This window comes from Thamnophis elegans, chromosome 16, assembly GCF_009769535.1.
Source record: "Thamnophis elegans isolate rThaEle1 chromosome 16, rThaEle1.pri, whole genome shotgun sequence".
Taxonomy (NCBI): Eukaryota; Metazoa; Chordata; class Lepidosauria; order Squamata; family Colubridae; genus Thamnophis; species Thamnophis elegans.
In genome coordinates this window covers 4,550,768-4,565,532 of record NC_045556.1, presented here as the reverse complement: position 1 = coordinate 4,565,532, position 14,765 = coordinate 4,550,768, and the positions used below count along the sequence as shown (strand labels likewise).

Below are 14,765 nucleotides of genomic sequence, written 5' to 3'. Positions count from 1 at the left end.
GGCACAGAGCGCTTCGGCTGGCTCATACATAAAACATGACGCTTCCGACAGGCAAATAAATCGTTCCTGAACGTGGTACTTAAACATCCTTACAATTCACAATTGCCTGCTTGGAAAGGAAGATGGACTAAAATCAATTAGGATTTTGTTCAGAAGGGGCTTTGTGTTTGAGAGAAAGGAAGTTAGGTTGCGGCCTGGCAGCGTGCAGAAAAATGAGAATTTTGCCTTTCCTTCTAGCTCAGGGATGGCGAATCCTTTTGGCACTGAAACCGGGAAGTGTGGCGCGCATCAGGTTCCCGGAAGCTGGGAGACCAGCTGGCTGGTGCTTAAGCGCATGCTGGCTACATGGCCTTCAGGTTTCCTTCACGTGCGCCAGGCAGATGGTCTTTGCACGTGCTGGGAATCCAAAGACCTTCTGGTCTTCGGGTTTTGGGGCTCCCAGCAAGGGAAGATGAGGAAGAGCAGCTGGCGATGGCTTGGGCACCCATCGAGAATGCTCTGTGCGCCACCTCTGGCACATGAGCCATAGGTTTGCCCTCACGGTTCTAGCTGGCCCAAAGCCCTTGCATTACAATCACAATTGAGCAACGTAAACACAAGTTTATGTGGCTGAGGGAAACATTTATGAAGTGAGTTTTGCCCCGTTTAGTGACTTTCCTTGCCACCAAGTGAATCATTGCGTTGGTGAAGTTAGTAACGTGGTCGTTAAGCGAATCTGCCTTCCCCATCGACTTTGCTCGGCCGAAGGTCACATGAGATGATCACGTGAAACACCCCCCCCCTCTCCCAGGACGTTACAACCATCATAAATATGAACCAAGAGGAGGAAAGCCTCCGGAGCCTGGGGAGGGCAAACCCCACCCACCCCGCCGTGGTGCAGAAAGCTGGCTAGGCCACGCCCACCATGGCCACGCCCACCCAGCAACCAGGCAGCGAACCCCTTGCGGGAACTTTTGAAGCCCGGGCCTATGGTCATATGTCATGGCTGTGGGTCGATAGTAGTAAGTGCTGACGAGCAGAGAGATAAAATAGGTTATTTCTTGGATGATTCGGTACGGGGCTCCGGAGGGCCCGCTCTCCTTACCGCTGTTTGGGCCGATCGGGGTATTTGTCGATGTGCACGGAGCCTGCATGGCATTCCGCCAAGCAGCTGCAATAGCAATAGCAATAGCAGTTAGACTTATATACCGCTTCATAGGGCTTTCAGCCCTCTCTAAGCGGTTTACAGAGTCAGCATATCGCCCCCAACAATCTGGGTCCTCATTTCACCCACCTCGGAAGGATGGAAGGCTGAGTCAACCCTGAGCCGGTGAGATTTGAACAGCCGAACTGCAGATAGCAGTCAGCTGAAGTAGCCTGCAGTGCTGCATTTAACCACTGCGCCACGTCATGGGTGGTGGGTACACATGCGTGCATGCAGCAATGATGGGTTCCAGATTCTGTTCTGACCGGTACGGTTGGAACAGGCCTGGCGGCGTCCACATGGATGTGTGCAGCGTGCATGCACATGCGCGCAGTGCACACATGCGTCTTAGCGCCTCCGCGGTGCTCCAGCTGCTCTGCGGAGTGTCGCGCAGGCACTATCTGCGCTGTACACAGAGGCGCCGAAGACTTAAAAGACCGGTAAGGAGCTCGGGCAGGCGGAACAGTATCCGGGACTCCGGGCAGGCTCCGTTACGCCCGTACCGGGGTGTACCGCCTGCAACCCACCACTGGCGTTCACGTGGCTGGCAGCCGGCCTCGTTGCATGGTACCAGTTGCGACAGGATCCAGAAACCACCACTGTTCTGAGTCCTTCCGAAATCTTCTCACCTGAAGATCTTTCCGTCCAGGTTCAAACAATGGGCTTTTAGTGAGCGAGCCCTACCTAATTCCGGAGAAAGGGGATACTCCCTAGCCACCCACCCACCCCGATGTCACTTCTATTTCCCCGACTCGTAAAGAACAATGCGAACATTCACCGTTGAGCTATTTGAACCGTGAAGAGTTGCAAACCTACCCGAGAAAGATTAGACGTTGCTGATCTTCAGCCCCCCCCTTTCCCTTTATCCCCTGTGCCGCGGCATTTTTTACGGCGAGGCTGGCGAGTTAAAGCTCCACCGAGAATCGGCGCGGGTTTGGCTGCCTCCCCCCCCGTGTCATGCGCATCGAGGCCTCTTGGGAGCCACATTTGAGAGCTCCCACAGGCGCTGAGCATCCTGCAAACCCTTAGAACATTTCCCCCTAAAGAGCTATGAAACGCAGGAAATGATGTTCTGGCAGGTGGTAGGAGCGTATCGGTTTTAAAATCCTTGTATTAAAAAAAAAATATGGCATCAGTTTCTGATAATAGTCTGGTTTTCTCTGGTCTCATTTTTCTGGAGAAAAGGCAGATGAACCTTAGGCATTTTTTAAAAAGGGGGTTTTCTTTTGTTTCCAGTCTGCCAGTTGTATTTTAAATGATGTAGGTCAATGTTTCTCAACCATAGGAACTTAAAAGATGTGTGGATTTCAACTCCCAGAATTCCCCAGCCAGCAGGCTGGGGAATTCTGGGAGTTGAAGTCCACATATCTTTTAAGTACCTATGGTTGAGAAACATCGACTTATGGTTGAGAAACACCAATCTAGGTGGTTAATGATCCATGATTCATTAAGGTTGCCAAGCTAATTAACATTTAGGAATTATATTTATATATTTTATCCTTTTGTTAACTCTTAAGAATGACTAAGAAGAAGATCCGCCTTCCATCCCAATCATATATTGGTGCCTAGTTTCCCCCGTTTTTGTCAATTTTAATGTTTTTATTCCTCTTTTTAGGATGTTATGATAAGACGCCCACAGTTATTGAATAAGTGAGATGGGCAGCGTATAAATGTAATGAATAAATTGGATAAGCAAGTCCCTCCATATATTGCAAGCAGGATCATTTCCAGGTGTTTAGTTGATTTATCTCCTCTATTCTTTCCTCTACTTCTTCTTTATATTTTAGAATAGTTTTATATTTTAGAATAGAATAGAATAGAATAACAGTTGGAAGGGACCTTGGAGGTCTTCTAGTCCAACCCCCTGCTTAGGCAGGAAACCCTACACCACTTCAGACAAAGGGTTATCCAATCATAGTGACCATTCAAAGTTACCATCACACTGAAAAAAAGTGACTAAGGACCATTTTTTTACACTTTTTACGACGATTGCCACATCCCCATATCACGTGATCAAAATTCAGACGCTTGGAAACTGACTGGTACCTTTGACAGTTGCAGTGTCCCGGAGTTATATGATCCCCTTTCGCTTGACAGTGGTGCCACTGAATTAACTTAGCAACTGTGCCAAGGAAGGATGTAAGACAGGGCAAACTCCACTGCACAAATGTCTCGCTTAGCGTCGGGCTCCATTGTGGTCATAGGTCGAGGACTACCTGGATGAAGGCTCAAAGGAGGCCCCCGTCAGTGTCTCGACCCTCTGCCCGCCTGCCTGCAACCAGACTAACAGATTCAATATGGCAACCGTTAGCTTGGCTGCTGTAAAAAAACCGGCTTTAAATCTTAGGGAAAAAGCTTTTTGCCTTTATGGAGTACTAATGGCTCCCGAACCTCTTAAAATTTCCTTTATGAGCCTTTCATCTCTTCCAATCACTTCTAAAACCTTCTCTTCTTTTTTTCAGCCCTTTTTAAAGACTTTGCAGAAATGTGCTCTTAACTTAAAGTCAGAGGGTGGTGGTGGGGTTTTTTTTTGGGGGTGGGTGGGAAATCTTTGCAAAGAGAATGGTCTTGAAATGGTGCTTAATATTTCAAAACGGCTTCCTCCCCCCCCCCCATTTCTTCTTCTAGAAAGGGAAAGGAGGGGGACAAGAGGCATGTGCGCCCCCCCCCCTAATTGTTCGAGATGCACAGAACTCTTTTTCTCTTTTTTCCCCTTCTTAATTCCTGCAGGCGGGAGCCCTTGTCTAGCCGTCCATTAAAAACAATTACGAGTCTTAAGGACTTCGGAGTGGGTGATTATTCGCTCGTCCCCCAGAGACATGGAGAGTTAGTTTATTAAATGAAATCCCAATAAGGAAGCCAACCTGGGAGGCAATAATGACATTAATGCTGTTTTTCATCCAAGGGACCCTTCTTTGTTCCCCAAACGCAAAATCTATATGGATAAAGTTTAAGACGAAGGGGGGGGGGGGGGACGGACAGTTGTTTCCCCAGGAAGCCAATGGATCTTTTTTTAAACAGGCTTAATCACAAATCAATCCTCCTCCTTCATATCAAAAGATTTGTCCAGATAATGCCACAACGATAAGAGAGGGTTTTTAAATTGACATGCCGGATAAATGATCCCAGAAGATGTAAAAATATTAGGGAAAGAAGCAAGAGAAGAAATGAATTATTTCAAAATAGCACTTGGGATCATCCTTTTTTTTTTTTTTTTGAGGGGGAGGGTAACCTTTGATTATTAGAGATATTTAATTGCTCCGAACTCACACAAGTAATCAATTGATTTAATGCACACGTGGGGGGAAATCTTCTTAAGGGGCCCTAGCCCCATATTTCCATTAATCTTCTGTTGCAGGAAGGGATTCCCTAAGTCGTCGTAATAAAAATCGGATTTATTTTTAAAAAAATCAAGCTTCTTATTCAGTAAACTAGTTTATTCCGAAGGTTTGTCTAACCAACGAGTAGTACAAACCTTATTTTTTTAACACCTTGCAGAGTTTTAATTGCAAGTGGCCAGGGTTAGGCTAGGAGAGGGAAAAAAGAGAGATTTCCTTCTTGCGCTAAGAAAAAAGATACAGCATGTTGCACCTCTGATGTTATTGTGAGGTCCAGTTAGACGAAGCTTTAATGAGAATAGACCAGATGTTTGATCCCACATTTTGATTTGTGGCTCCTCCTGATCGCTGGGAAAGAGTTTCCAAGTGGTAATACAGAAAATATCAAGGTGGTTATTCTGTAGGCGGCTGTGCGGTCCTTAGTACTCTCTCGAGTTTGTTTGTTTTCTTGGGGACATTTCACTACCCAACTAGGTAACTTCATCAGTGTTGGAAGGGAGTGAGTTTGCTCTCTTTCTATATACTAGTGGCCTCCTGTGTCATGTTGGTGGCGTTCTTGATAAGATCGCACAGGATGGGCCTTCTCCAGGTGCCATCAGCTAGACAATGTCGGCTGGCGGCGCCTCGGGGGGGAGGGCCTTCTCTGTAGCCGCTCCGACCCTATGGAACGAGCTACCCCCAGAGATCCGGACCCTACCCACTCTCATGGCCTTCCGAAAAGCTATCAAAACCTGGCTTTTCCGGCAGGCCTGGGGCTGTTGACCTCTCGACCGAGGTCCAGTCCCGATTAGACTGGGTGCATGATGTGCTTCTTTTAATCTGTTTTCTCTTGTCTGTTTTTAACCTTTTTCTTAAAATTTTATTTCCTGTAAGCCGCCCGGAGTCCTTCGGGATTGGGCGGCCTATAAATTTAATGAATAGAATAGAATAGAATAGAGTGGTTTGGAAGTTTGATTGTTTGATTTGATAGTTATCCCAGATTGGGATATTGTTTAATGCTTGATTGTTGGTCTGGTATTAATCCCTGCTTATCTATTGATTGTTAGGGAGGGCATATTTTGGGTTTTGTTTCCTTTTTGGTGTTTCGATTGTGTCTTTTGAATGGTGTGTAGATATTATTTACCTCTATGTGCAGAAAATGATATCAAAAAAAAGAACAAGGCTCTAGTTGCATAATTTTTCACTGCCATCTTGACTTTTCTGACCCCCACGGATACCTGCAACCAAAGCATACGTTTTACATAGCTGAGAAACTTGGGTTTATCTTTAAAAGCCTTTTCTGTACGGCTTCCTTGTCTTTCAAATTCAATCCTACCAAGTGAAAGCCAACTAAGAGTGTGGGGGGGGGGGAATAATTTGGTTTATTTATTATAATTTGGTTTATTTATTTATTTGGTTTATTTGGTTTATAACTTTTTTTTTGGGGGGGGAAATGGGAATCAGGAAACACAAATGCTTTTCAACCCCTAAACCAGTGGTGAAATTCAATTTTTTTTTACTACCATTTCTGTTGGGGGTGGCTTGGTGGGCGTGGCAGGGGAAGGCCACTGCAAAATCCCCATTCCCTCCCCGCTCCTGGGGGAAGGATATTGCAAAGTCTCAATTTGAGTCCCCTTCGGGGGAAAGGGGCAGCATATAAATATAATAAAATCAAATCAAGCATATAAATATAATAAAATCAATTTCCATCCCACTCTGGGACTAGCCAGATGTGGTGTTTGCCAGTTCTCCAAACTACTCGGTCTCCAGAACCTGCTGAATTTAACCCCTTGCCCTAAACTGAATCTTTTGCAAAGCAGATGAGGAAGCAAAATACCACTAAGGTGGAACGCTTTCTATCTGAACAAATGACCGACATTCACGGAGCATTAGAAGCATTTTCTGAGCTCCTGTGAAGTGTTTTTACGTGTCCAATAGCGGAAAGATTACACCTGTCACCTGCAGTTTGGGAGAGAGGCTGAATATTTCAGTTTAAAACTCCTCCGCATCAGAGGAAAATAACTTTCCTGCCAGAACATAAAGTACTCAGAACGTTGCTCATCCTTTATGGGAGACATGATTTGAACCTGAATTATTTACACTCGCTGAAACCGATCTTACCTGAGAACACGGAGCTGGCCTGGTTTTATTCCTCTCATTGCAGTGAACAGTTGTTTACCTGTGACACGTCCTTAAGGAACAGGGGCCCGATCCAGAGCTAACAGCCCTAACGTGTTCATTGCCCAGGTTGTTCTTTGGGTGAGAAAAACTGGAAATTGGGTCATTTTTCTTGTACCGAGGGAAGACAACGCTCATTTTCAGAAATTGTTTTAGCCAATTACAGCCGCACCTTCAACTGCTTTGAAACTCATCTAATTTGGTACTCAACACATTACGATGTGAAGATTTTGTCCCGGTACTCGTCGTTTGTTTGATAATGCTGCCTATTGTCCTCCCGAGATCCATTTTTTCTGGCAGAGGCACTGCGGACTGGTCCTTCGCTGTTTTCAGGGCCACCCTGCGGGCCAGATCTAAGCGCCATGCGGGGCAGGTTCTGGCCCACAGGTCTTGAGTTTGACACTCCCTGGTCTACATAATCACCAGGAGTGGAACTTGAGAAAGACATTAGAGATGATTAAACTGTAGGATTTGCTGCCATTGGGTGTAATGGGGAAAATCGTGGTTCTAAAAAAGATGCAGGCCACAGTTTCTCAACCTTGAGAACTTTAAGACGGGTGGACTTCAACTCCCAGAATTCTGGGAGTTGAAATCCACCCATCTTCAAACTGCCGAGGTTGAGAACGGTGGGTGCGTTAAGAACAGTTAAGAACACCTGTTGGGTGTGTACCGCCTTCCGAATTTCAGGCAGCATCCCTTAAATACCAGCTGTTTCAGGAACGACACTGGGAGGAGGGCTTTTTTAAGAGCCCCAAACACATCTGGTCGGCTGCTGCATGAGCCAGAATCACGGCGGAGGAGCTAAGCGTGTGCAGATGGCCCTTCCTTCTTCACTTTCCCAGCATTTTGGATCCATAGCACCTGCAGCGTGGCCTTGCATGGGGATACCGCCAGCGAGGGCTCCTCCTTGGCCACTCCTGTCACAACGGGTCACCAGCGGTGCATGCAGCCACATCTCCGTGGGGGTTTTTTTGTAGGAACCGGTGCATCATGTAGCTGACAAGTCTCGCAGCGTCCTCCTGACCCACGAGCTCGCCTTGAGCTGCACTGGGCCTCCTTTTTAAACTCAGTCATTAGCGGAGAAGCCGCCCTCGGACTCCGAAGGCATTTAAAGATCAGCAGAGGCCAAAAAAGCTTTTAAAAAGCCGGCAAAACAAGCAGGGCAGCCCTGCCCTCCCTTTTAATGTCAGGTTAGATTGCCGTCTCGAGAGCTCCGTTCGTTCAGGTACCAAGCACTCGGCAGTTTGAGGCTGGCGAGGGGAAACTTGTAACCCAGAAAACATCTGTTTCTTACGCCTACAAGCTGCAACGGGTGGGGAAGGAGGCTGGGCTGTAGCCACAGAGACCCGGGGAAAGGTGGGGGGGGGGGCTAAAGAGATTCCCACCGAAAGGATCCAGCAAGGGCTGACTTTCCCCTCTCTCCTGAAATGGGTATTTAAAAAAAAAAACACCCTTAAACATAAAAGAAAAGGAGATGCTTTTAAGGAATTCGGCACGCCATAAAGTGAGCAGATCGAGTTGCCTTTTCGAGCTGGGTGTTCCTGCCCACATGTGCCTTCTTACAGAATTATTTTTTACTACATCTAAACTCCCCCTTTTCTCTCCCCCCCCCCAAATCACGTGGGGCCACGACATTCATTGACTTCTGCCATTTCCATTGCAGATCATTTTAGTGTTTTTTCTCCATTTCTCCGGTATCAAAATAGGGGTGTATCAGGGGTGAAATCCAGCAGGTTCTAGAGAACCGGTAGCGGAAATTTTGAATAGTTCGGAGAACCGGCAAATGCCAACTCTGGCTGGCCCCAGAGTGGGGAGGGAATGGAGATTTTGCAGTATCCTTCCCCTGGAGTGGGGAGGGAATAGGGATTTTGCAGTATCCTTCCCCTGGAGTGGGGAGGGAATAGGGATTTTACAGTATCCTTCTCCTGGAGGGAAGAGGGAATGGAGATTTTGCAGTATCCTTCTCCTGGAGTGGGGAGGGAATGGGGATTTTGCAGTATCCTTCCCCTGGAGTGGGGAGGGAATGGAGATTTTGCAGTATCCTTCACCTGGAGTGGGGAAGGAATGGGGATTTTGCAGTATCCTTTTCCTGGAGTGGGGAGGGAATAGGGATTTTGCAGTATCCTTTCCCTGGAGTGGGGAGGGAATGGAGATTTTGCAGTATCCTTCCCCTGGAGTGGGGAGGAAATGGAGATTTTACAGTATCCTTCCCCTGGAGTGGGAAGGGAATGGAGATTTTGCAGTATCCTTCCCCTGGAGTGGGAAGGGAATGGGGATTTTACAGTATCCTTCCCCTGGAGTGGGAAGGGAATGGAGATTTTACAGTATCCTTCCCCTGGAGTGGGAAGGGAATGGGGATTTTGCGGTATCCTTCCCCTGGAGTGGGGAGGGAATGGAGATTTTACAGTATCCTTTTCCTGGAGTGGGGAGGGAATAGGGATTTTGCAGTATCCTTCCCCTGGAGTGGGGAGGAAATGGAGATTTTACAGTATCCTTCCCCTGGAGTGGGAAGGGAATGGAGATTTTACAGTATCCTTTTCCTGGAGTGGGGAGGGAATAGGGATTTTGCAGTATCCTTTCCCTGGAGTGGGGAGGGAATGGAGATTTTGCAGTATCCTTCCCCTGGAGTGGGGAGGAAATGGAGATTTTACAGTATCCTTCCCCCTGGAGTGGGAAGGGAATGGGGATTTTACAGTATCCTTTTCCTGGAGTGGGGAGGGAATAGGGATTTTGCAGTATCCTTTCCCTGGAGTGGGGAGGGAATGGGGATTTTGCAGTATCCTTCCCCCTGGAGTGGGGAGGGAATGGGGATTTTGCAGTATCCTTCCCCCTGGAGTGGGAAGGGAATGGGGATTTTGCGGTATCCTTCACCTGGAGTGGGAAGGGAATGGGGATTTTGCAGTATCCTTCCCCTGGAGTGGGAAGGGAATGGGGATTTTGCGGTATTCTTCCCCTGGAGTGGGGAGGAAATGGAGATTTTGCGGTATCCTTCCCCTGGAGTGGGAATTGAAAGGGGATTTTGCAGTATCCTTCCCCTGGAGTGGGAAGGGAATGGAGATTTTGCGGTATCCTTCCCCTGGAGTGGGAATTGAAAGGGGATTTTGCAGTATCCTTCACCTGGCACGCCCACAGAACAGATAGTAAAAAAATTTGAATTTCACCACTGGAGTGTATGTGGGGTTTTTTAAAACCGAAATCTGGAGCGCCATTGCTTCATCTTCTCTCCCCTGTGTTCTGCCAAGCGGCTAGCATTTATGTCTTCAGTATGCATGGGTTGCTCTCCTACCAGAACTTTTGTGAAGGAGGCATTTATAAAAGCATGGAGGGGGAAAAAAATCAAGGATTTACCCCTCTTAGCAAATTACATTATTGTGTCATCTGGCAAGAGTGAGAGGGGACAGTCTATCAGAAGTCGAGGCCATCCAGGGTCACCTTGCTGGGGAGACGGGTGGCATAAAAATGTAATTAATCAATTAATAGGGGCCCTCCTTGTAAGTAGTTTACTAAGCTTTATTCCTTACTCCAAACTAAGAAGGGATTCAGGGCTGGGATTCAGCCATTTTGGACCGGTTCGGGTGAACTGGATGTTAATTTTACATCTTGTTTGCCGAACTGGTAGTTTGAAGGACTGGCTGGCCATGCCCGCTCCTCCCCTTCCTGGAGTCTCCACACGGCCCATTTTGGATGCCAGGTAAGTGCAGAGCCTGCACAGAGGCTTGGGGGGGGGGGAAACGGGCAGGGGGAGGCAGTTTTCGCCCTCCTGGAGGCTCGAAGAAAACATCCGCAGCCTGGGGAAGGCGAAAACACACCCCTCGCAGCCATGGTGCAGGAGACTGAGTAGGCCACGCCCACCCAGCAACCAGGTAGAGAACCGGTTGCTAAAATCTTTGAATCCCACCCTTGGATGGATTTCTCCTTTACTGGCCCCAAAATACACAGTGAAATAAGTACGACGAAAAAACATGGGAGACTTACACCGTGTGAATTGCTTGCACTTTTGAAGGAAGCTTTAAGTAAGGGAGTTTTCTTAAGTGTGTATCTGTCTTGAGCATGTGAAAAAAAGAGTTCTGGACACTCTCAAAAGGTAGCAGGAGCTTTTGAGACCCTCAAGTGTCCATCAGTGTTATAGTTGGATACATGAGCTGTGAACATTTTTTTATAACAGGCATTTTACAACATTCTGTGTGTGTTTGTGTGTTTGTATTTAAAATAGCTTCATACACTTTCAGAAAACACATCTTCCCCCCCATCCTCTTACAAACTTTGAATATAAAATAGGATACTGATTGAGAAGCTTCTGAACTCTGGAACTAGGGAACCCTAATCTTGCAAATCTTGACCCACTCTATGGTTGGGTGTTTCCCAATGATTCCCGTTTTGCCTTTCCAGAGACTGTGGTGAAAGACGACATGAACAACTACATCAGTCAATACTACAACGAACCCAGCAGTGGTAAGCTTGGATTTTGAGACTTAAAGAGGCGCCTTCTTTAAGAAGAGGGCCTTCCCCATAAGCGGCCCCTTCTTAGCTCCCTCGTGAATTCCAGGAAGGGCGGCCCTTCTGTCCCAGGTCAAACTTCTTCCTCCGTATGGAACAGAATAGAATATGGAAAGAGTAGAATGGAATAGGAATAGAATAGAGAATATGGAATGGAGTAGAATAGAATAGAATTAGAATAGAGAATGAATTAAAATAGAATAGAATATGGAAAGAATGGAATAGGAATAGAATTAGAATAGAGAATATGGAATGGAATAGGATAGAATTAAGAATGAATTAAAATAAAACAGAATAGAATATGGAAAGAATAGAATGGAATGGAATAGGAATAGAATAGAGAATATGGAATGGAATAGAATTAGTATAGAATAGAGAATGAATTAAAATAGAATAAAATATGGAAAGAATGGAATGGACTAGGAATAGGAATATAATTAGAATAGAGAAAATGGAATAGAATAGAATATGAATTAAAATAGAATAGAATTAAGAATAAGGAATGGGGTGGGATTGAATAGAATGGAATGGAGAAGAGCATAATGAAATGAAGAATATAATATAATAGAAGGAATAATGGAATGGAAAAAAGTAGAGAATAATAAAATGAAGAATAGAATAGAATAGAATAATGGAATGGCGGAGAGAATAGAACAATAAAATGAAGAATAGAACAGAACAGAATTCTTAATTGGCCAAGTGTGATTGGACACACAAGGAATTTGTCTTTGGTGCAGATGCTCTCAGGACACATAAAAAGACAAGATACGTTCATCAAGAATCCTAAAATACAGCATGGTAGTCATAGGTTTACCCCCAACAACTCGGCTCCTCAATTGTCCTCAAACGATGCTCATCCTCCAGCTGTATTTCCCTGTTTTGCCTCTTTCAAACCCTTTTCCAGACAAAGCTCAGGGCTTCTGATAGCGAGAAAGGCATCCTCTGACTCTTAAGCTCTCGCGTCCTCTAACCTTTGACCTCTTCCCACACAGACAGCGGTGTGCCTGAAGGGGCCTTCTGCGTCATCACAACAGCGGCCATCGACGTCCACCAGCCCAACGTCTCCTCCGACCTCTTCATGGTGGAAATGCCGATGAAGATGATGGAGAGCAACGGGATCTCCACGAGCGCCGCATCAGGCAGCGCCTCCAGGTCCACGGACAGCTCAGTCACCCGAACGCAGAGCGACAGCAGCCAGACCTTTGGCTCTTCCACGGACTGCAGCACGACGCGGGAGGAGTCCTCCGAGTACTGCCCCTTAAAGCGGCCCTGCCAGGCAGGCCAAGGCGCTCAGGTCAGCTCCTCTTCGCCCCATCGCAGGGTCCATAACGCCGTCGTCCAGGAACTGTTGTCCTCCTTATCGGAGGACTCCTGCTTAACCCAAAAGGGTCTGGACCCCGTGAACCTTAAACTGCCAAGCCCAGCGGGGTCGGCCACCGCCAGCCCTGAACTGGAGCGCCGCGTCAATATTTACAACAAAAAGAACCAAGAAAACTTTGGAGTCTTTCAGAAAAAGCCGGTCATCCACTTCCAGCAGAAGACACAGGTGATCGACAAGTACATGTCATTGGAATCCCAATAGCCAAGGTTCAGCAGCATCCCGGATTCCTAGTCTTCGGTTGAGTCGCGCGGTTCAGACGGCTGGGTGGTTCGCCAGGGGTGTGGGGGCAACATCCTTAAAGCTTTAAAACGGGGGGGACCCCGGAACCATTCCGGGGTGGGTGTTTCATGTGGATTGGAAATTGTTTTTTTCAAAAATGCATGAGTTACGAGAGCCAGCACGAAAAATAAGAAATCGACAAATTCTGTCACCTGGAGTCTTTTGGGTGGGGGGGTCGCCCTCAAGGGAGAGTTGGGGGGGGGGAAGGGAGGTGAACGCAGTTCAAACAATGACCTCAAAAGATGTATAGATTCTTAAGGTGTGGGGGATTTGTTTTGTAAGCCAAGCGAACACAAATCCTATCCTTTTTACTGAACTTTGGACAATCTTCTATAAAGACTCACCTCGTTCCTCCTGACGATTTCTTACGACGTCCCCTTTGTAATGTGACCAATTATGAATCCATTTGTATTGACAGTTATTTTTGATCTTCCTGGGGAGGGGAAAAAAAACCCACCCCCCGCCCTGTTTTTCAAGAAGTACTTTGAATGATGCCGCTCAAAGACATCTTTAAATACTTTAAAAAGAATTTTAAAGTAAGTGTTCTCTTATTTTTAGCATGAACTTTGGGGGAAGAAATATTTTGGAGAAAAAAAAAACAATTATTATTATTGCCTCTGGGGGTAAACAGAACAAAAATGGGCATTTTGCAAATACAATTTTAATTAAAATATTTTTTTTATTAAAAAAAAATATTCTAAATCAGTGTTTTGATTTTTATTACCCCTAGCTGGAAGAGCTGACCATATAGCAGCTTTTGCTTAAAAGGTTTTTTTTTAAAAAAAGAAAAATATCTTAAACACGAAACTTTTAATTTATAATTGATTTTCCAACTCTGTTATTAAGTCAACATTGACTCTTTAACGACCACACTTTAGAATAATGTAAGGAATTCCCACAGCCTGATATAATACAAAATACGGCAGATGTATATGTTTATTAGAGAATTAGAAAAAGAGTTCGGGAAGTAACGAAGCCAAATGGAAAAGGCAAAAATTGATGTATTTGCAAGATCGTCATCGGCCATTCTTTTTTTGGCAATTTTTACATTTCTAGTTTTGATAAAACATAATTTAAACGGCTTAAAAATAATTTCCCTCTGTAGGAAGAAATACTCATTCCTTCCCTAACATGGAATACCTTTCATTTTTTTAATATTGCCGTCAATTCGGGAACAACCTGGAAGCAACAGAAAATGACAAGCTTACCATCAGCCGAATAACAATAGGCAAATAGACATTTATCCAATCTTTAATCAATGTAAAAGCGATGCTTATTTATCCATACTGGAAGCAACTAAATATCTGAATTCACTTTTTTTTTAAAAATCATACTGGCAAAACGTACAAAGGGTTCCACCACAAAACCGCGGTAGACAAAATCGCGGTCGACGAAAGCGCGTATGTGACGTCATCACAGCGCGACGGAAAAGATCAAAAAATGTAAAAATAAAGCGAAAACCTTACCCTAACCCCCCCAAACCTAACCCTAAACCTAACCCTTAACCTAACCCTAAACCTAACCCTTAACCTAACGAAAAACCTAACGCTAACCCTTAACCTAACGCTAAACGTAACGCTAACGCTCTAAACCTAACCCTAACCCTTAACCTAACCCTAACCCTAACCCTTACCTTTATGTGAATCGGCTTGCTGTAATTTAATTTTTATTTCAATTTTTCGATCTTTTTTGTCGCACTGTGATGACATCACATACGCGCTTTCGTCGACCGCACTTTTGTGGAATGCGGTTTTGACGGGTCACGCGTACAAAGTGTGTAAACCTGGACTGCCAATCAAGTAACACACTGATATATTTCAGTTTCTGGAGTTCATTGTTTGGACCACAGGAAGCTATTAAGAGACAAAAGATTTTAACTTTTGGAAGCAGTCAACTGGAGGGGAAAAAGCCACTATTGGTGAAAATTGGT

At 45.6% G+C, this 14,765-nt stretch overlaps 2 protein-coding genes across 3 annotated transcripts in view; one reads left to right on the top strand and one right to left on the bottom strand.

The window, feature by feature from the left end:
• The window catches only part of TMEM266 (transmembrane protein 266), a 33,003-nt gene extending 19,067 nt beyond the window's left edge, over nt 1-13,936 (top strand). For both annotated transcript variants that reach the window (XM_032232484.1, XM_032232483.1), the window contains 2 exons: nt 11,068-11,130; nt 12,168-13,936. In XM_032232484.1, the coding sequence (XP_032088375.1) occupies nt 11,068-11,130; nt 12,168-12,757 (653 nt within the window). In that variant the 3' untranslated portion in view covers nt 12,758-13,936. The remainder of the gene's footprint in view (nt 1-11,067; nt 11,131-12,167) is intronic.
• The window catches only part of ETFA (electron transfer flavoprotein subunit alpha), a 31,948-nt gene continuing 30,936 nt past the window's right edge, over nt 13,754-14,765 (bottom strand). Inside the window, exon 12 of the mRNA XM_032232485.1 lies at nt 13,754-14,014. Coding sequence (XP_032088376.1) covers nt 13,979-14,014 — 36 coding nt within the window. The 3' untranslated portion in view covers nt 13,754-13,978. The remainder of the gene's footprint in view (nt 14,015-14,765) is intronic.